The sequence below is a fragment of the Dipodomys spectabilis genome, unplaced genomic scaffold, assembly GCF_019054845.1.
Source record: "Dipodomys spectabilis isolate Male_0828 unplaced genomic scaffold, ASM1905484v1 ptg000231l, whole genome shotgun sequence".
NCBI lineage: Eukaryota > Metazoa > Chordata > Mammalia > Rodentia > Heteromyidae > Dipodomys > Dipodomys spectabilis.
The window spans coordinates 896,671-917,052 of NW_024870908.1; the positions used below are offsets into that span (position 1 = coordinate 896,671).

Sequence of the window (20,382 nt, forward strand, 5' to 3'; positions counted from 1 at the left end):
TCTGGTTGTTTGACTGGTTAATTGGAAATCAGAGTTTCTCAGGGACTTTCCCACCCAGGCTAGCTTTAAACTGTGATCCTCAGATCTTAGCCTCGTGAGTAGCTAGGATGGCAGGCGTGAGTCACTTGTACCCAGCTTGAAGATTCTTATCCCCAATGAACTACCAAAAATGCCCAAAATGGAGCTCGTAAGGTAGGGTGCTAAAAAAGCTCAGGGAAAGCAACTGGGCTTTGAGTTCAAGTCCCAGAATGGGCACCAAAAAAGAGGGGTGTGTGTGTGTGTGTGTGTGTGTGTGTGTGTGTGTGTGTGTGTGTGTGTATGTGTGTGTGTGTATGTGTGTGTGTGTGTGTGTGTGTGTGTGTGCTGGCGCACATGCACACAGGTGCACCCATTCAGAGCAGTCAGTTGACCAGGTAAGGCGGGAAGAACTTGGCAAAACCAGCATTGTGCCTGGGAACAATGGCGCATTTGATTCTTCCACCACAGTTGAGTATCTTATCTAACCTCCAGCAGTGACTTTCATCCTTCCTTTCTTCTTTCTTTTAAAGGTAAACAAGAGTAAGTTTATTTGAAAGTGAAAGGATAAGCCGTGAAAGAAAAGTAACCAGACTCTCTGAAGAAAGGGGACCTAAGGAGGCAGACTCCTCTGTGTGTGTGTGTGTGTGTGTGTGTGTGTGTGTGTGTGTGTGTGTGTGTGTACAGGCACAAGCGCATACACATGCTAGTCCTGGGACTTGAGCATAAACCACTGGGCCCTGGCATCCATCTCTCTGTCTCTCCATCTCTGTCTCTTGTCTCTGTCTCTCATTTGCAAAGCAAAAGAGTTTAATGGGGGAAAGAGAGCAAGAAAGAGAGAGACGCACACACATGTAAGAAATGCAAGTTAGGATTTCTTTTTTTGTGGTTGGTCATGGGGCTTGAACTCTGGGCTTGGGCGCTGTCCCTCAGCTCTTCAGCTCAAGGTGAGCGCTCTACTGCTTAAGCCACAGCACCACTTCTGGTTTCCTAGTGCTTTATTGGAGATAAGAGTCTTACGGACTTTCCTTGCCTGGGCTGGCTTTGAATCGTGATTCTCAGATCTCAGCCTCCTGAGTAGCTAGGATTACAGGCGTGAGCCACCGGCACCCGGCCTACAAGTTAGTGATTTCTGCAGTGGCTTTCTTTCCATCTCTATTAGCCCCTCTGCTCTTCCCTTCTGCAAGAACCCTATAGCTAGCCACTTAACGCTCTCTGAGCAGTTCTGCAACTTCTTTTTTTTTTTTTTGGTCAGTCATGGGACTTGAATTCTTGGCCTGGGCACTGTTCCTCAGCTCTTCAGCTCAAGGCGAGCGCTCTACCACCAGTTCTGCAACTTCTATATTGTTGGGAAATGCAATCTGTGACTAGAGCTATCAAGAAAAACCAGCAACAAATTGTTTAAATAGGGATACAGGTTGACCCATTGCAACAATGAGATGTACAAGACCTATGTCAAAAAATGAACTTTACCATTTAGGCGGGGGAGGGGGGGGGGGAATGGGAGGGAAGGGATGGTAGGGGAAAAACAAAGGAGGAGGCAACAATGCGTGATAAGAAATGAAGTCATTACTTTACTCATGTGATTGTACCCCCTTCTGTACAGTATTTTCAAAATAAATAAAAAACTTATTTTTTTAAAAAAGAGAAAAATCAGCAGTACTTGGCCAATGAAACAGACCTAGCTTGTGAATGTATCCTTATTGAATCTGACTCTGTGGGTCACCTCCATCTGTCCCTCTCTTGTCTCTGCCATGATTGGCTCAGGTCAACCAATAAGGATCCAGCCATTGGGGATGGGGAGGGGCTTCACAGGGCCCAGGCATGGTAGCGATGGGACCAGATCGAGAAAGACCACTGGGATTTCAATGCAGAGACCTGAGAGATGCAGTCCCAGGCACAGACACCACAACACCAAGTGCGTGGACGCTGCCAACTGTGGAGTCTATTCAAGCTGCGCTGTGCAGTTCCTTTGTCTGAAGCTTCATGACAAGGAAAAGAACAAGAATTCCTTGATTTGCACTGGCTGTTCCTCACAGAAAAAACAAACCCACACCATGGATACCCTAATAAGTTATTATCTTTTCTTTTCTCTCTGTCTGGCTCTGGCTCTGAGCAGTACTGGAGCATACATTCAGGGCTAGGGGACTAAAGGTGAAATAAAGCCATCCTACCCCAGGGGTGCAGCCCAGCCTGGTGCCTGGTGCTGGCAGCAACTTCCAGGTGCAGGGCAGGTTCTGCGGCATCATGACTAAGGGTTGAGTCAGCTCTGTACACCTGAGCAAGGGGGGGGCAGGTAGGGGTGGGAGGCGGCCTCACCCATCACTGCTCCTCAGGGTGGGATCCATCTATCTTTCCTAGGAAAAGAGAGAGACAGAGAGAGAGACAGAGAGAGAGGGGGGGGGAGGGAGGGAGGGAGAGAGGGGACTGCAGTGTTCAGGGTCTTGCGGGCCCTTTGAGGGGAGGAGGAAGCCAAGCTTCAGGGTACACTCCTGTAATCTCAGCCCACACTTCAGGAAGTACCACACCTTTGTGTGTGTGCTTTGTTTTTAAGTAGACAGCGTTATGGATTTTTTGGCACAAGTATACATGCTCCGTGATTTGTGAGCCTGTTTGGCTCACAATGTCATGAGACATTTTGTTGGTTCCAGTTTAGGGTGATTATGAAGAAATCTGCTGTTATTGGACCAGCTTTTGTGTGGACTTAAGGTTTTAGTTCTCTGGGATTGAATTTACTAGGTCATCAATATGTGAATACAAGTTCCAAACAGCTTCTCAAAGTGACTTTGTTTTCCTACCAGCTGGCTGGCCAGCACTTAGTATTGACAACTGTTTGCTTTCTGGGCATTGTGCATAGTTTTGGTCTACTATAAAGAGTACTCCAATAAATACCATATATATGATTTATTATTAGGCATAAAACATACATATTTTGTTTTTATGCTGGAGATAAGGCCTAAACTCAGAATCTTCCAACCCTGTTTGACTTGCTTGCTCATGCCTGGTATTCTACCACTTAAGTCAGGTTTCCAGCCTGGCTTTTTTGCTGGTTAATTGAACATGGAGTCTTGTGTACTTTTTCTGCACTAGCTGGCTTCAAACCTTGATCCTCCAGATCTCAGCCTCTTGAGTAACCAGGATTACCGGTGCCAGTCTGGCTTGAGATATATTTTACAACTAGACTATCAATGGGCTAAAGGGTGTGCAAGGTTGATTCTGATTTTGCCCAGCTGCCTCTGGGTAATGGTACCAGTTGGCCCACCCACCAATTAGCTCTGGCGTCCCTGTTTTGCCACACCCTGAACCATAGTGGGTTATTCTATTGCAGTGCACGTTTTTACCTGTTCATTTGTTTTTCTTTCAAGAGCTAAACTTCCGGGCTTAAGTGATGCTCCTGCCACAACCCCTAGAGCAGCTGGTATGGCAGACATGGACCACCCCATGAAGCTTGAATGCAGGGCCTGTGTGTGTGTGTGTGTGTGTGTGTGTGTGTGTGTGTGTGTGTATGTGTGTTTGCCTCTCCTGAGGCTTAAACTCAGCTGTCTCTGAGCTTTTCACTCAAATTTGGCCTTTTACCACTTGAGCCACAGCTCCACTTTGGCCTTTTTGCTGGTTAATTGGAGTCTCACATGCTTTTCTGCCTGGGCTGGATTTGAACCATGATCCTCAGATCTCAGTCCCCTGAGTAGCTAGGATTACAGTTGTGAGCCACGGGTGGCCACTGGCACCTGGGAACTTGACAGAAATGCAGGTCTCAAGGGAAGGGATGATGTTGCTCCAAAAGAAATGTATATTCTTTAGACAGGTGCTGGTGGCTCACACCTGTAATCCTAGCCACTCAGGAGACTGAGATCTGTGGATGGCAGCTCTAAGCCAGCTGGGGGCAGGAAAGTCGGTAAGACTCACATCTCCAATCAATCAACAGAAAAAAAAAAGCCAGATGTGGTACTGTGGCCCAAGAGGATGGAGCACCAGCCTTGAGCAAAAGGAGCTTAGAGACAGCGCCCAGGCTCAGAGTTCAAGGCACAGGGCCTGGCAAAAGAGAAAAAAGAAGTATTTCTTTACCCTGTTACCTGACTTAAGTAACTGTAACACCTGCTCTGAAACATGACCTTTATAATAACAAGTCAAGAAAGAAAGAAATGCAGATCCTCGGTGGTCATCTTCTTCCAGGTTCTTCCCGAGATGCCGCGCTGCCGGCTGGGCTTGCGTGGGGTCCTGGGGGGGCTGCGAAGGGTGTGCACCCTGCGGAGGGTGGAGCGCCCCGCGGAGGCCCAGAGGGCCCCGCAGGTAAAAAGCTAAGCAGCCAGCAGCACCCACAGGTAAAGGCTGGGGCCGGTTCTCTCTCCTGGCTCCGCCTCCCCCCCAGTAAAGCCCGCCCACCAAGCTCGCTGATTGGTGAGCATCTCACAAAGGGACATTCGCCCATTCACCCAATCGCGGGACAGGACAGCACAAACCGAGAGAGGCGGGGTTCCCACGTGCGGGCATCTGTGCGCCTATTGGCTGCAGGTCACGCGCCGCGGCCTGGCGGGGGGGGTGGACACCGCGCGTGCGCACAGGCGAAGCGCGGTCCTTGGCGGCGGTTGAAAGATGGCGGACTGTTACTGAGCTGAAGACCGGTGAGTGGTAACGGGACGGCTGGACGGCTGGGCGGCGGGACGAGCGGGGACGAGCGGGAGCTTCCACCCGGGAGGCCGGGACGGAGGAGCTCGCGGGGGCCGAGGGGCGAGGGGCAGGGGGCCGAGGCAGGGGCCGCGTGCGGACGCTGGGCGGCCAGGCGGGGCGCCGGGAGGGGGCCCGGCCGGGGGGGCAGCGGGGGCCTTCCCCCCTTCCCTTCCCTTCCCCTTCCCCTCCCCTCCCCCTCCCTCCCCCTCCCCTCCCCGCTCCCTCCCCTCCCTTCCCCTTCCCCTTCCCTTCCCCTTCCCCTTCCCCTTCCCCTTCCCCGTTCCCTTCCCTCCCCCTCCCCTCCCCTCCCCTCCCCTCCCCTCCCCTCCCCCTCCCCCTCCCCCTCCCCTCCCCTCCCCTCCCCGTCCCCTCCCCGTCCCCCTCCCCTCCCCCTCCCGCCCCTCCCCTCCCCTCCCCTCCCCTCCCCTCCCCCCCTTCCCCTTCCGCCGTCCCTTCCCTTGCCCTTCCGTCCCTTCCCTTCCCCTTCCCCTTCCCCTTCCCCTTCCCCTCCCTCCCCTCCCCTCCCCGCCGCCCTCCCCTCGCCCTCCCCTTCCTCCCTCCCCTTCCCCCCCCTCCCCTCCCCTCCCCTCCCCGTCCTCCCCTCCCCTTCCCCTTCCCCTTCCCTTCCCTTCCCTTCCCCTTCCCCTTCCCTTCCCCTTCCCCTTCCCCTTCCCCTTCCCCTCCCTTCCCCTTCCCCCTTCCCCTCCCCCCTTCCCCCTTCCCCTTCCCCTCCCCTCCCCTTCCCTTCCCCTCCCCTTCCCCTTCCCTTCCCTTCCCTTCCCTTCCCCCTTCTTCCCTTCCCCTTCCTTCCCCTTCCTCCCTCCTCCCCTCCCCTCCCCTCCCCTCCCCTCCCCCTCCCCTCCCCTCCCTCCCCTTCCCCTTCCCCTTCCCGTCCCTTCCCTTCCCTTCCCCTTCCCCTTCCCTTCCCCTTCCCGTCCCTTCCCTTCCCCTTCCCCTTCCCCTTCCCCTTCCCTTCCCCTTCCCGTCCCTTCCCTCCCCTCCCCTCCCCTCCCCTTCCCCCTTCCCCTTCCCTTCCCTCTCCCCTTCCCCTTCCCTTCCCCCTTCCCCTTCCCTTCCCTTCCCTCCCTTCCCCTCCCCTCCCCTCCCCTTCCCCTTCCCCTTCCCTTCCCTTCCCTTCCCTCCCTTCCCCTCCCCTCCCCTCCCCTCCCCTTCCCCTTCCCCTTCCCGTCCCTTCCCTTCCCCTTCCCTTCCCTTCCCCTTCCCTTCCCCTTCCCCTTCCCCTTCCCTTCTCTTCCCTTCCCCTTCCCCTTCCCTTCCTTTTCCCCTTTCCCTTCACGTCTTTTTTCCCCTTTCCGTTTGCGCCGGTCCTGGGGGCTTGAACCCACGGCCTGGGCCTTGTCCCTGCGCCCCCCCCCCCCCCAGGCTGGTGCTCTACCACTTGAGCCACAGCTCCACTTCTGGCTTTTGTTGTTGTTGGTAGTTAATTGTAGATGAGTCTCACCTGCCCAGATGAGCTTCGAACCCCTGATCCTCACCACCAACCCCTCACCACCGCCCCCCCACCCCACCCCCCAGCAGCTAGGGTCACAGGTGTGAACCACGCCAGCCTAAGACCTGTTTTCTGAGGCCCGTCTCTGTGCACTCAGCATCACAGCAGGGGCGGCAGGGGGCCTGGCGGTTAAGGGTGCCCTGTGCAGGTAAACCGTGTGATTACTGTCTGTACAGCGCAGTTCTCAAAGAAGACCTTTGAGTCCAAAACCAATTTAAAAAAAAAAACACCTTACTTCCTGACCCGTGACATTGGATTTATGAGCGTTTTACCTTTTGAAAGCATCTCTTCCATTCCTCTGGCTTTCCATTCCTCTGGCTTTCTCTGAGCAGTAGAAGTCATTTTGGGGAAGGCGACTGAGGCATGGGTTGTTAACACCCTTTCCCTTCCTCCCCAAGATAGTGAAGGAAATGTGGGTTTGCTCCGTGCAGTCTCCTTACTCCTCTGCCAGGTTTGAGGGTGTGTCCTGCACTGCAGAGTGCTTGGAAGGGATTCTTGCCAGTGTGTGTAGGGGGGGCCGGGTGAGAGGAGGATATCTTTCCATCTTAACTTCCAAAGATGGAGTTAGGGAACAGGGGGTTCAGTTATGGTCCAAGAACTATGATAAGGCTCAGCTTTCCTTTTATGGGCCTGTTACAAAGACTGCCTCATGGCTGTGTTTAACGTTACCTGCAAAAAGGTTGAGGGGATGCTTTCAAAATAGGGGGCGCTATTAAGATAAAAACTCACGAATCACTTGTTATTTATTAAAGCTTAAAAATGTTGATGTTGCTGGGCACTGACATCTGTAATCCTAGCTACTCAGGAGGCTGGGATCTGAGAATCGTCGTTTGAAGCCAGTCTGGGCAAGAAAGTCTGTGAGACCCTTATATCCAATAAACCATTCAGAAAACTGGAAGTGGCACTGTGGCTCAAGTGGTAGAGCCCTCACCTTGAGCTGAAGAGCTGAGGGACAGCGCCCAGGCCCAGAGTTCAAGCCCCACCACTGATAAACAACAACAACAACAAAAACTCTGCTGTCGTAAAGGGTTAACTCACAATTGTCTTAAAGCAAAACAGCTAACACATCTGTCAGAATGGACCATTCTTAAGGAGTAGCTATTGGAGCTTTTGATAACATGACATTCCTTTCTTTTATGGAATGTAGTTGTTTGCTTCAGTCATCTCTGTGGACCAGAGGTCATTGGGGATGGCAGAAGTCTTCTGTGGTGATAAGCCCTTCGGGAAATGTTTAGGAGCATTGGGAGCAAGCTCAGGCCCCAGCAAGCTAACAGTAATTCCATTCTCCTGCTTTGACTCATCGAAGAATATGTACCAGACTGCAGCCCCTGAGAGTAAAGATGCTCAAATAGATTGGGGGTACATTATTGTAAATTGGGAACTTAATTTTTTTCTTTTTTTACCAGTGCGGTTTGTGATAGTTAAGGTGATAGTGTTTAGATAGAGCTCCATTTGTGCCACATCCCTTGTAAGCATCTTTAGAGTATGCCCAAGGCAGACAAAATGTATTCTCTAACCAAAGCATTAACATTTTATATTTAACAGTGTTAAAGGACACCTTGGAAAAGAGAGGGGTGCTAGGATACTTAAAGGCGAGGATCCGAGCTGAAGTTTTCCATGCTCTGGATGATGACCAAGAACCCCGGCCATCCTTGTCTCATGAGAACCTTCTCATTAATGAACTCATTCGGGAGTACCTGGATTTCAACAAGTATAAGTACACAGAGTCCGTGCTCATGGCAGGTGAGTGACACTCCTTTGTTACCCGGGACAGACTCTCAGAGCCCGTTAGCAGGAATCTCATTTCATGAGATTTGCTGTCACCTTGGCACGTGGAACAGGAGAGTGCCATGGGCTCTTTCCATAGCTTCAGCAAGTTTGAAAGCTTATGCAGTGGGAGAAACGAACTTTGCCTTTAGATCTTCACTTTCCAGCGCTGTGTTTTTGTAGTGTAAGGACTTGAATGTCAGATTCAGCTTTCCTCAGCTGGGTCTAGGCAGCTTTATAAGATTCCACAATCGAGCCAGGCGCTGGTGGCTCACGCCTGTAATCCTAGCTACTCAGGAGGCTGAGATCTGAGGATCGCGGTTCAAAGCCAGCCCGGGCAGGAGAGACCGTGAGATTCCTATCTCCAATAAACCACCAGAAAACCGGAAGTGGCGCTGTAGCTCAAGTGGTAGAGCGCTCGCCTTGAGCTGAAGAGCTGAGGGACAGCGCCCAGGCCCAGAGTTCAAGCCCCACGACCGACAAAAAAAAAAAAAAAAAAGATTCCACAATCGCACAGGACAGGAAGCTGAGGGTGTCGTCAGCTGTGTGCTGTGGGCTTTTTCAGTGAAACACAGCGGTAATAATTGAGTTGCACAATAATGTTTGACTTTTGTGTGTGTGTGTGTGTGTGTGTGCTGGTACTGTGGCTTGAACTAAGGGTCTCATGCTCTTACTTGACTTCTTCATTCACTGCTGCTAGAACTCTACCACTTGAGCCACACCTCCACTTCCAGCTTTTTTTGCTTTTTGTTGGGTAATTGGAAATAGTCTCACAGATTCATCTGCCTGGTCTGGCTTCAAATCAGGATCCTATTTTATATGTCAGCCTCTCAAGTAGCTAGGATTACAGATGTGAGCCCCCAGTGCCTGGAAAGTGTTTTGGCTTTTTAAAAAGAGTGAGGTACAATTTGCACACAACAAAATGGACCTTAGGATAGTTGTGTGGATTTGGTCAAACATGTTCAGCTGTGTAACTACCAGCCACAGTTGAGCCATCGGACATTCTGTGCCCTCACAAAGCTCTCTCTCTCATGCCCTTGTGATCAGCCTCTTCCCCAGTCCTGGCTCCTGCGGCCCCTGGCCTACTGTTGCCACTTTTGCCTTTGCGAGGGTGTCATGGAAATGGAACCATGCACCAAATAGCCCCTGACTCTTCTCCTTAACTGCACACTTATGATTCAGCCGTGTTGGATTTCACACCCGTGAAAAGCATTGTCACAGGGAAAGGCTATGTGAGTGCCCGTTAGTGGGCTTGGTTGGTTGGTGGGTTTTTGGTTGGGGGGGGGGGGGGATTGTGTGCTGGTACAGTGACTTGAACTCAGGGCCTCACACTCTCACTCATACTTGGTGCTGTTATCACTGGAGCCCACACCTCCTTTTCCAGTTTTTGCTCACAGATTTGTCTGCTCAGGGTGGCTTGAGGTTAGAAGCCAGCCCAGGTTGGAAACTCCGTGAAACACTTGTATCTCCAGTTAACCATCAAAAAGTTAGAAGTGGAGCTGTGGCTCAAGTGATAGAGCACCAGACTTGAGTGATAAAAACAAGTGAAGGTCTTGAGAAGGTCTTGAGTTCAAGCTCTAGTACCATACTAAAACAGGCAAACAAATAACAATTGAGGACTTAGAGAGACAATATATATTGGGTTGTATGAGTTTATGCATTTAACAAAATTTGATGTCATAAAACTGCATGCAGGGGATCTGTCGTCATTCCAAAGTCTGAAAAATATGTGTGCCTGGAAGAAAGGTTCTGAGCAGAATCGTACTTGCTTTCTACATGAACAGACTCAGTATTTTTATGATTTTTTTTCCCTCCCAGAATCTGGTCAACCTGTAGTTCCATTGGACAGACAATTTCTCATCCGCGAACTAAATGCCTTTGAAGAATCAAAGGATAACGCAATGTAAGAAGTTGGGATAAATGCAGGTTTGCAGATGTTGTGTATTGGAGCCACAGTTGCATGGTGGCAGTTTTCTTTCTTGTCCATCAAGCGGATATTTAAGCTCTCGTGTGTGTCAAGCCTTGTACCCCATCCCAGGTGAGCAGCAGTAAGTCACAGCAGTTCTAGTCACTGCAATCCAGGGTCCTCTGACTTGAGACTTCCATCCTTGTGTTGCGGGGCAGGAGGAGGCGTGTGGAACCGCGGCCTCCAGTATGCTATGCAGCTGCTCCACCACTGGGCTGTCTCCCAGCCCTCTAGCTCTTTCTAAGGGAAACTCCTCTTGCGCATGCACTCTCTCCCTCTCTTCATCTCTCCCTCTCTCCCTCCTTCCCTGTGTCCCTTTCTGTCCCTCGCTTTCCCTCTCTCTTTCCCTATCCCTCCCACCCTCCCTCCCTCCATCTCTTCCCCCATCTCCCTCCTCTCCCCCTCCTTTCTCCCCTCTTTCCTCTGTCTGCTATCTATCTCCTCTCCTTTCCATCTCTCCCTCTTTCCATCTCTCCCTCTCTTTCCCTCTCTCGTCCCCAACTCTCCCTCCCTCCCTCCGTCTCTCTCTTTCCCTCTGTCTCATTCTTTTTCTTCCTCTTTTGTGCCCCTGCTGAGGCTTGAACTTGGGGTCTGGGTGCTGTCCCCTAACGTTTTTCTCAAGGCTAGTGCTCTACCATTAGAGCCATAGCTCCACTTTCAGCTTTTTGGTGGTGACTTGTAGAGACTCTCCCAGACTTTCCTCCCTATTCTGACTTCCGTGATCCTCAGATCTCAGTCCTGAGTAGCTGTGATTACAGATCGGAGCCATTGGCCCTTGGCTTCCTCTTGGCTTCTTAATCCTGTTCTTCAAGGTCTTGCCTTTCAGTTGTTTTCTTCTTACTCAACTCTTCCCCCCACTGCTTCCTCCATGTCACCTTAGGGGTCTGCCTCGCCTTTGCCCTTTCTGCGTCTGAGACTCGTCACTATTTCCCCTGAAGCCCCTTGAAGGCCTGAGGACAGCCTTCAGAGCAGCCTCACTCGCCAGAGGCGTCTTGAAGAATTTGATTTCATTGGATGCTCTGTGTGTGTTGTGCAGCAGAGTGTTTTCACTGGTAGGCACTCTGTACAGGTTCTCTTCTGGGATGACCTGCCACCCTGCCTGGTGCACTGTGCCACCTCCAGCACCCACACCCAGAGTGGTCTCTGTATTGATTTCAAAGCAGAATGCTTCCTCTTGGCCCTGTCTCCCTGTCTCCCTGTCTCCAGATGCCCTCACTCCTCAGAAGTCCCGTAAGCCAAGGGCATGCCCCATTCTGTCCTCATTTTCCTTCTTGTCCTCCTCCCTCCTGCTCTGAGTCCTCGAGTCTTTAGTCAGCACGTTAGTGGCTGCTTTAAATCTGCCCTCTCCTGGTGTGGAAGCGTCATGTCTGCCAGCTGCGTCTGGAGTGCACGGCTGCGTCTGTCTCCTCATACCTTCCCATGGCTGTTCTTGTAACCAGCCAGGCCTGACCAGTCTCCACTGCTCTGTGTTCTCAACCAGTCCCCTCACAAGTCCCACTCACCTCTGCGCATGCTGCGTGTTCACACGCCTCCTGACCATTCCTTTGTGACCAGTCCCTGTCTTCGCCCTTACCTCTTCCCCTGTCCTCTGTGGTCCTGGGGATTACACTCGGGGCTTGGGCGCTGTCCCTGAGCCTCTTTGTGCTCAAGGCTAGTGTGCTACCACTTGAGCCATAGTGCCACCTCTGGCTTTTTCTGAGTCTTACAGACTTTCCTTCCCAGGCTGGCTTTGAACTGTGATCCTCAAATCTCAGCCTCCTGAGTAGCTAGGATGACAGGTGTGAGCCGCTGGCCCCTGGCTTATGGTATTTTGGGGTTTTTTTTGAAAACATGAAGTCACTTCCCATTTCGTATGTGACAAGTCCATATTTCGTAGCCAGGAGCTTCGGACCCAATCCTTCTATCCCTGTCATTGGATCTGCCCCTCCTCCATCTTCCTCATGCTTCGAGGAACCTTGTAGTTGTATTCTCCGCCCAGCTTTGGTGGGAGCGCCCTTATCCTGCTCAGGTTCACATATAAAGTTGATGGAGAAGCCTCTGTCCTTTATGGCTTTTTAAAAATCTTAACTCTTCGAGTTTCTGTGTCTCTATGAGATCCAACATTTGCTTCCCATCTAACCAGGTTACATGTGGAGTTTCTGTTCGTTTGTTCTCATACTAGACAGCAATCTTAAATGAGCCCGTGAAAACTAATATGATGGTGCATACCTGTAATCCTAGCCTGGAGAGGCCGAGACAGGAAGAAAAGTTCCAGGCCAGCCTGAAGCTCAGCCTTCTTTATGCTTCAGAGTGGCTGGGATGACCACTGTAAAACATCATGCCCAGATTTTTGTTGGTTGAGATGGGGTCTCTTAAACTGTTTGCCCAGGGTGGCTGCAACCTGCCATCTTTCTGATTTTTGCCTCCTGAGCACCAAGGAGTTACAGATTCGAGCTGCACCTGGCTTAAAGTAGCTTTTAGAAGATTATTCCCCAATCTTATATAGGTAAAATTTATCTACCATTTAAGATATGCCAGGCACAGCACTGACGACTTGGCGTTTATGAACTCATTCCTGCATAACCTCCTTGCGACACGGATCGAGCTTCTCCCCATTTATAGAGCAGGGAGGTTTATGAGGCTCTTGCTCGGATCCCACAGCTGGCAAGTGCAAGGCAGGGCTTGAGCGCAGGCCGCCGGGCTCGTGCGGCAGTGCTCGGTGAACGCCTGCATCAGCTTGGGGTTTACAAGCTGAATTCCTATGAATTGACTGAAACTTTATTTCACTTGTTAATGTCTTTTGTCTGGGTTTTAAAATCCATTTTATCCATATTTGGATAATCTTGACTCTTTAGGTCTAGTGAACGACGTGGCTATTAAGTGTCATAGCTTACCGAATGTTAGTGATTGATTTGATTTTTTTGGTGGGGTTGGAGGGTGGCAGTTACTGGGGATTCAGTTCAGGCCTTTGTGCTTGCTAGGCAAGGACTGTCTTTATCACTGGAGCCGCACTCCTAGGCCTTTTGTTCTTCATTTGTCTGGGCCAGCATGAGACTTGACCTCAACCCCTGCCCTCACCTCTTCTGGGATTACTAGCATGCACCTCACGCCTGGCAGGCTTGCCTCTCAAAGGAAATGTTCATGTGAAGCTAACGGTTTTTTTGTTTTCTCCCTGCTGTAGACCTCTTCTGTATGGAATTTTAGGTCATTTCTTGCATGGCCCTAAGGATGGTGCCCACCATGCATTTGTGAGCGAGCCCTCACGGCAGCCTCCCAGGCCACCTCTTGGCAGGCAGTCCAGTGGAAGAAGGCAGCCGGGTATGAGTTCCCTGAGCTTCTGCCCTCAACTTCAGCTTTGTCCTCACAGTTTCTCCTGAGCTTTTAGGTCAGAGAGTTTTAGTCTGCTTACATCTAGTGTAGTCAGCCCATCAGACTTAGTCTTGAGAAAACAAAATGCTTTTTGGACAGAACATCTCAGAGGGTGGGGGGAATTCTTTGATATTCTCTCTATTCTGGATGATTGAGGACCTGATTTCCACATACCACGTGCCATCCTGGGAATGGCGCAGATCCTAAGCGTGCTGCACAGGTAGTTCTAATCACATGACCAGTGTTTCCTCCCCAAGACAACAGCAGCAGGTGGGATTGCTGAGGCGAGGCAGAGAACCGTGGCTGTTTTCCGGGCTCAGCAGGTGCCCTGCACAGCCGCCGCTTCACGCGCTCACCGCTCACCGTTTGCAGCGCCTCGGGTGATGATCGGGCTGGCTGGTTGTAGCTCAGTCTGTCCTCTGGTGTGGAGTTACTAGCCGCTTACCACAACAGTGTCGCTCCAGTGTCACTCTGGACTACTGAAATGCCCGCAGGGTAGTGGTGTGGATCTCTAAACTGCTGTGACCACGATGGACCCTGTCACACGTTTGCTGTCTGCTGTGACCGCCTATGGACACTAGTTGCAGCTTCCCTGGGACTTCTGGCTGTATCTTAGAACTCCAAGCCCGCTGGAGCTCGGGTGCTGCGGTCCTTCCTCCCTGCTGAGTCACAGCCGGGACTAAGAGGGTGTGACGCATTGCGGGCCTGGCAGATAGGAGTCAGCAGAACCAGCTCCTCAGTGGCTGTTCCTGTGTCTTCCAGTTAGGACTGTAGAGAACTTTCCAGGAACTGGTGAGGAATTGGCACAAGTGCCTAGGGCTTTGTGGCAAATACAGTGCAGAGGGAGGCATTGATGTGCAAGTACATGGACCTGAGGCCTCTTTAACCTCAGCCTCTGTGTCCCCCCCCAACACCCCCCCCCCCCGTCTCCGCAGACCATCCCCTCCCCAGCCCCTTTTCTCCCTTCCCTTCACCCCTCCTCTCCCGTCAAGCACCCCCCACCCTCCCCCCAGTACCCTGCCAGGTATCACCTGGTACTTGATCCTAGGCGTGCTGTGTACTTGGGCAGTCCTGGGGTTGGAACTCGGCCTTGCTTTCTGCAGGCGCTCTCCTGTGCCACACTCCAGCCCCAGTGTGTGGCTGCCTGGTAGCGTTGCACGGTGTAGCCTGCCGCTGTGCTGCTGTGCAGTCTCTGGGCTATGGTGTTAGGTTTTGTGGCGCTGTAGTGTGCCTCTGTGAGTCTGTTTTTGTGACTGCGCAGCTGCGGAGTTCTGCCGTGGGAGCCAAGGCGTCAGGACACGTCACCATTGTCCCGGCCCGTTCACAGCTCCCACCTCTGCCTCCTCTGGCCCTGCGTGGACCTTTATTGGCAGGTTGTGGGCTTTTCAGAACATTTCCCACAATCCCCTGGAGTTTTACCATTTTGGCAGGATGATGTAGACTGCCCCTCTCTTTATAACCACAAGAGGGTGCTGCTGTTGGAAGGTTTGTGGTTTAAAGGAGCTCTCTGCCCAACTCACCTGCCGACTGAGCATCCATCCTTCCCTCATAGGAGAGCGGTCTGTCCCCCTTAGACACAGCTGAGTCCAGCTCGCAGTTCCAGGAATCATCGAGGAACACTGGAATCGCTGCAGTGACTTCCAGGGAGGAAGCCATCTGCCTTCCTCAGGCGTGGAGGAAATGAGTGTTTCTTTGCCATATCCAGTCATCGGCAGAATTCAGCCAGTGCTCCCCAGCATACGCATCCTGCCCCAGGCGTGCAGGGCGCACATACTGCCTGCTCTTCTTCCCTGGTAAGTGCTAACCTCCTTTCTCCTCTTTGTAGATGACCGCCTGAGAAGGGAGCCGGGGACTGGCACTGATCCCAATGCAGAGAAGAGATCATGAGCAACGCGGGGCACGGCACATCTCCTCCCCACTGCACTGCGCATGCCCGCGTTTGCCTCCCATAGCCCTCATGTTTCCCTGCGTTCGTTTATGAATAAAGTCCACTGGATGTGGCCAAAAACCTCACCGTTCTTATATGATGTTTTAAAGTATGTGAAAATGAATTTGATTTTTAATACTTTGACTATTCTTCTAGCATATTCTACAGGTCTTTCTCCATAAGTTCTTCTACTACAATTACATGGATTTGTAAGCAAAGAGGCCAGGAGCCATTGGCTCAAGCCTGTCATCCTAGCTATTCAGGAGTCTGAGATCTGAGGATCATGATTTGAAGCCAGCCTGTTCAGGAAAGTTTGTGAGACTCTTATCTCCAACAAACCACCAAGAAAGCTAGAAGTGACACCATGTCTCAAATGGTAGAGCCCTTGCCCTGGGCAGAAGCAGCTTAGGGACAGAGCCCAGGCCTAGAGTTCAAGTTCCAGAACTGGCACACACAACAGCAATGACAAAAAAAAAAAGAAAGAAAGAAAATTCATACTTTGCAAGAAAAAAACTTGGAAAAGAACATTAAATCCAGAAAAGCTCATTTGTTAGATTTTTTTTCAATTGAACACACTCTTCAGATAACCGTAACTAGACTTAACCATTGACTTATACTTCAATGTTGAACCTCCAAATCGTGTACTTTTTCTTAGGCCATTTTGGCTTCTGGAAGATTTCATGACAAGGTAGAGGGGAGTAATTTTGGTGGTGGTGCTGTCCGAAACAAAGAGCTGATCTTGCTCCATGGGAATGCAGTCTAAGCCTGGAGAGGGGCTGTGGAGAAGCCCCGTGGGCCTCTCCTCGCATGGCTGGTGGGGCAGCCCCACTCAGCAGGGCTCTGATAGACTTACTAAATAGCTGTTGTTTTTCTTGGGACAGAAGATAACAGTCCCTTGGGCTGGGAAGGTGGCTCAGTGGTAGAGCGCTTGCCTTGAATGCATGAGGCCCTGGGTTCGATTCCTCAGCACCACATAAGAAGAAAAAGTTGGAAGTGGCACTGTGGCTCTAGTGGTAGAGTGTTAGCCTTGAGCTGAAGAGCTGAGGGACAGCACCTAGGCCCAGAGTTCAAGCCCTATAACTGACAAAAAAAAGAAGATAACAGTCCCAGCTCCAAGTATTATTTTTTTGGGGGGGTCCGGTCATGGAGCCTGAACTCCCAGCCCCATCCAAGTATTTTTTTGTGTGCGGTGGTCCTGAGGCTTGAACTCAGGGCCTCAGGCATAGGCACCATTCTGAAGCTGCTTTTGTTCAAAGCTAGTGCACTACTACTTGACCCACAGCTCCACTTCCAGCATTTTTGGTCATTTAGTAGAGATAAAAGTCTCACAGACTTTCCTGCCCAAGCTGGCTTCATACCGTGATCCTCATCTCAGCCTCCTGAGTAGGTAGCATTCCAGGTGTGAGTCACACCTGGCTTCAAGGAAGTTTTCACAGTGTAAAACCAACAGACCCTGTCGCCAAGAACAATCCTTGTGACAGAAGGTTCCAGAATGAAGCTGTCTGGGTGCCTGGCACTGCAAGCTGAGTGGTTGCCACAGGGTGGGGAGTTGAGGGTCATCAGTGACATTGGTGGTGTTAGGCCCTGCCAGAAAACCACGCAGAAAGGGACTGGCAAGATCCCTTCTCACAAAGTGAGAAGTGCTTTCTATTGTCTGAGGTGACCTATAAAACCTACAAGGCTAGGAGGCCGCAACCTTGATGTGGATGCGTGGACCAGGAGCTGCATCATGGCGGGCTAGGGTTCATGGCTGCTGCTCAAGTGGCAGATAGGCGGTCTGCAGCTGCCCAGACTTGAAGGTCACTTTAAGGGGATTGGGTCGCCTTATATGGTGGTAGCTGCCCCGAAGGAGTGCCACTGCAAGGTCCAGGGCAGTGGGGGCCGAGTATTTTACTGCCTTTACCACGTGGGCCTAGTGTTGCCTAGCTGTGGGGAGCGGAGGCTGTTGGACTAACAGGTGCCCCATGGTGCTGAGGCACCAAGTTGCCAAAACATCTGATTTTATATTTAGTGATGTGGGTCAGGGTTCAGCTCTCAGAGCTAACCAAGGATTTGCATCTAAACACACAACATCAGCAATCCATAGTTCACCAGCCAAAAGATTTGGGGAGACCCTGTTGGTGGCTTCTGAGCATCTTAGCAGAACACATTTCCAGTTTAAATCTGTGCTATCTGATTGCAGTAATGAGTTCCAGCATAGGATGTGTGGGAATAGAAATATCTGCATTCTCCCAGAGGACTTGGTTTACATCCAAGGGTACTGGCAGCACACACTGAGTTTACCTCAGGAATTGCAGCCATGCGAGACGGGTGAGAAGAGAACTTGAGGTCTTGATTGAAAACCATCATCACGGAAGCCACACTAAGCTGTCACAAGTAGTCCCTTAAGGGTGCTTTTGGGTGTCTTCCCCTATTATTGTGTGTGTGTGTGTGTGTGAGAGAGAGAGAGAGAGCGCATGCGTGTGTACATGCATGCACCTGTGCAATTTCCATCCTTGAGAATCAGCTTCCCTTTTGCAGGGTGTTCTGTCACTTCTTTAGGGGTGACGTGTGTGTCTCAGGGACAGTACTGCAACCCAGGACCATGTACATACAGCTCAGAAAAACACCGTGTATTTTTAAAACTCTCACTGTGAGATTTTTACCACTATGCAAAAAGGAAGACTGTGTTCTTAGAAAGTTTGCTCTAGAAATTGCTAGATGTGGGGCTTGTGAGCAGAAACAATTTTTGTGCATCTGTGTCAAGTTCTTGGGCTTAACCTCAGGCCCTGGGTGCTGTTCCTTAGCTTTTTCGTGTGTATGTGTGTGTAAATCTAATGTTCTATCACTTGAACCACAGCTCTAATTCAGGCTTTTTGGTGGTTAACTGGAAATAAAAGTCTTACAGACTTTCATTCCTGGGTTGGCTTCGAACTGCTCAGCCTCCTGAGTAGCTAGGATTACAGATGCCAGCTGCCAGCGCCCATCTCGGAATCAATTTATAAGGCAGTAGTTTAGGAAGATGTGCTGGCCAAGACACTTGAGCACCCCAGAAGGAAGAGCTACGGGCCAGTGTGTTCAGGAAGAGGTAGCCCAGAAGGCACTCACTTCTCGTATATGGCTGCTGGAAAGGCTGGACTAGATTGAGGAGAAAACCTGGCTTTGCTCAAACCTGGTAAGAGCCAGGTCTGCAAGGGCTTTCGGCGAGGCGGCACTGGGAATGGGCAAACTGAAGACTTGCAGGCTGGGACCTGGCTTTTGAAGATGATAGATTTAAGCCTAGGATATATGGTTGCTTAGAACAAACTAATAGCTTTCCAGTTATGTGCAAGAACCCATTTGTGTACAGCTCGCATGCCTGCCCGATTATGTAAAGTCGGTATTTGTGCATGAGGCATTAACAGTTGTGAGAGTTGAAGGCCTTCGCACAATGCTTCCCAGACACTTGGTATTTGATTTTTGCAACAACCCTCATGCAAGAATTACGGTATCTTAATGATTCTTTTAAATCAAAGTAGGGAGGTAAAACTTCCTTCTTAAAATAGATTTTTTTTTTAAGAGCAGGTTCCCTGCACTAAAACTAAATTGATAGTCAGGCACCAGTGGCTCACCCTTGTAATCCTCGCTACTCAGGAGGCTGAGATCTGAAAGATCATGGTTTGAAGTCAGCCTTGTCAGAAAAGTCTGTGAGATTTTACTTCCAATAAACCAGCAAAAGAGCTGGCCTAGAGGTGTGGCCCAAGTGGTAGAGCACTGGCTAAGAACAAGAAAGCTAAGCAAGAGCCGGGCGCTGGTGGCTCGCATCTATAATCCTAGCTACTCAGGAGGCTGAGATCTGAGGATCACGGTTCAAAGCCAGTCCAGGCAGGAAAGTCCGTGAGACTCGTATCTCCAATTAGCCACCAGAAAACCGGAAATGGGGCTGTGGCTCAAGCGGTAGAGCGCTCGCCTTAAACTGAAGAGTTCAGGGACAGAGCCTAGGCCCAGAGTTCAATATCTTTTTGTGAAATCCTGAGTGGCTGAAATCAGTTCACAGTCAACATTTTTCATCTAGTGATACGTTTTTTCCTTTGTTTTTTTTTTTGAGACGAGGTCTCACTATGCAGTCCAGGCTGGCCTTGAACTCATGATCCTCCTCCCTCTACCTCCCAAATGCTGGGATTACAGGTATGCACAACCATACCCGGTTCAGCTATGTGCCTTTAAGGGTCCTTCCAGTCTTCATGTCTTGATATCTCATTTCCTTTTAGTATTGACCATTTCATCCTTTTCCTTTCACCTACTGGGTGACTTCCTGGGGACTCCCATTGGGGGGTGATTGTGAATAAAGCCACATTTATTTACCTTGTTTGGGGGGGGTGGACATAATTCTTCACCTTTTTTGAGTAACTCCCTAAGATAGATGATTTGCGGGATTGTCTAGTAAGAGTGTGTTTGGTTTTATATAAACAAGAGAAACTCTAAGACTATTTTTCCTGAGAATTTTTGGGCCTTTCCCCATAGAGGTGGAGAATGTATCATTGTGGGAGCAGGGAGCTGGGACCGGTGCACGGGGAAACACAGATGAGCAGGCCGTCCTGCGCAGGCGCTGGAGCTCAGCTGCTCATGGTGGGGAGACCCCGCCTCCTCCACAGGGAGCCCCATGGACTTGTCACATCACGAAATCCCGAGGGGCACTCAAGTCACTGTAGCTGGGGCCTTTGTTTTGAAGACATTAGCAAATAAAAAGCTAATTGAGTTAAAAAAGGAAGAAAAGAGCTGGTCGCCAGTGGCTCATACCTGTAATCCTAGCTACTCAGGAGGCTGAGATCTGAGGATCATGGTTCAAAGCCAGTCCAGGCAGGAAAGTCCGTGAGACTCTTATCTCCAATGAACCACCAGAAAACTGGAAGTGGCGCTGTGGCTCAAGTGGTAGAGCACTAGCCTTGAGCTGAAGAGCTGAGGGACAGCCCGCAGGCCCTGAACTCAAGCCCCACAATGGACAAAAAGAAAAAAAAAGAAGCAAGTGGAGCTGTGGCTAAAGTGCTAAAGCATTACCTTGAGCAAAAGAAACTGAAAAACAGCACCTAGGCCCCAAGTTCAAGCCTTAGGACACCCCTCCCCCCAAACACACACACACACACACAGAGAAATGTCCCCTTTGCCATCTTGATTCATGAGTTCATGGAAAGTCCCGCTTCCAGCCCCTCTCAGCAAAGAATG

General features: G+C 50.7%; 1 protein-coding gene across 1 annotated transcript; it reads left to right on the forward strand.

The window, feature by feature from the left end:
• The first annotated feature begins 372 nt into the window (after positions 1 to 372).
• Cep20 (centrosomal protein 20) lies at positions 373 to 15,298 on the forward strand. The gene is made up of 6 exons (XM_042698126.1): positions 373 to 413; positions 4,528 to 4,637; positions 7,739 to 7,936; positions 9,779 to 9,863; positions 13,087 to 13,223; positions 15,100 to 15,298. The coding sequence occupies exons 1-6, from the start codon at positions 373 to 375 to the stop codon at positions 15,159 to 15,161; spliced, it is 633 nt and encodes a 210-aa protein (XP_042554060.1). The 3' UTR covers positions 15,162 to 15,298.
• The last annotated feature ends 5,084 nt before the right edge of the window (positions 15,299 to 20,382 follow it).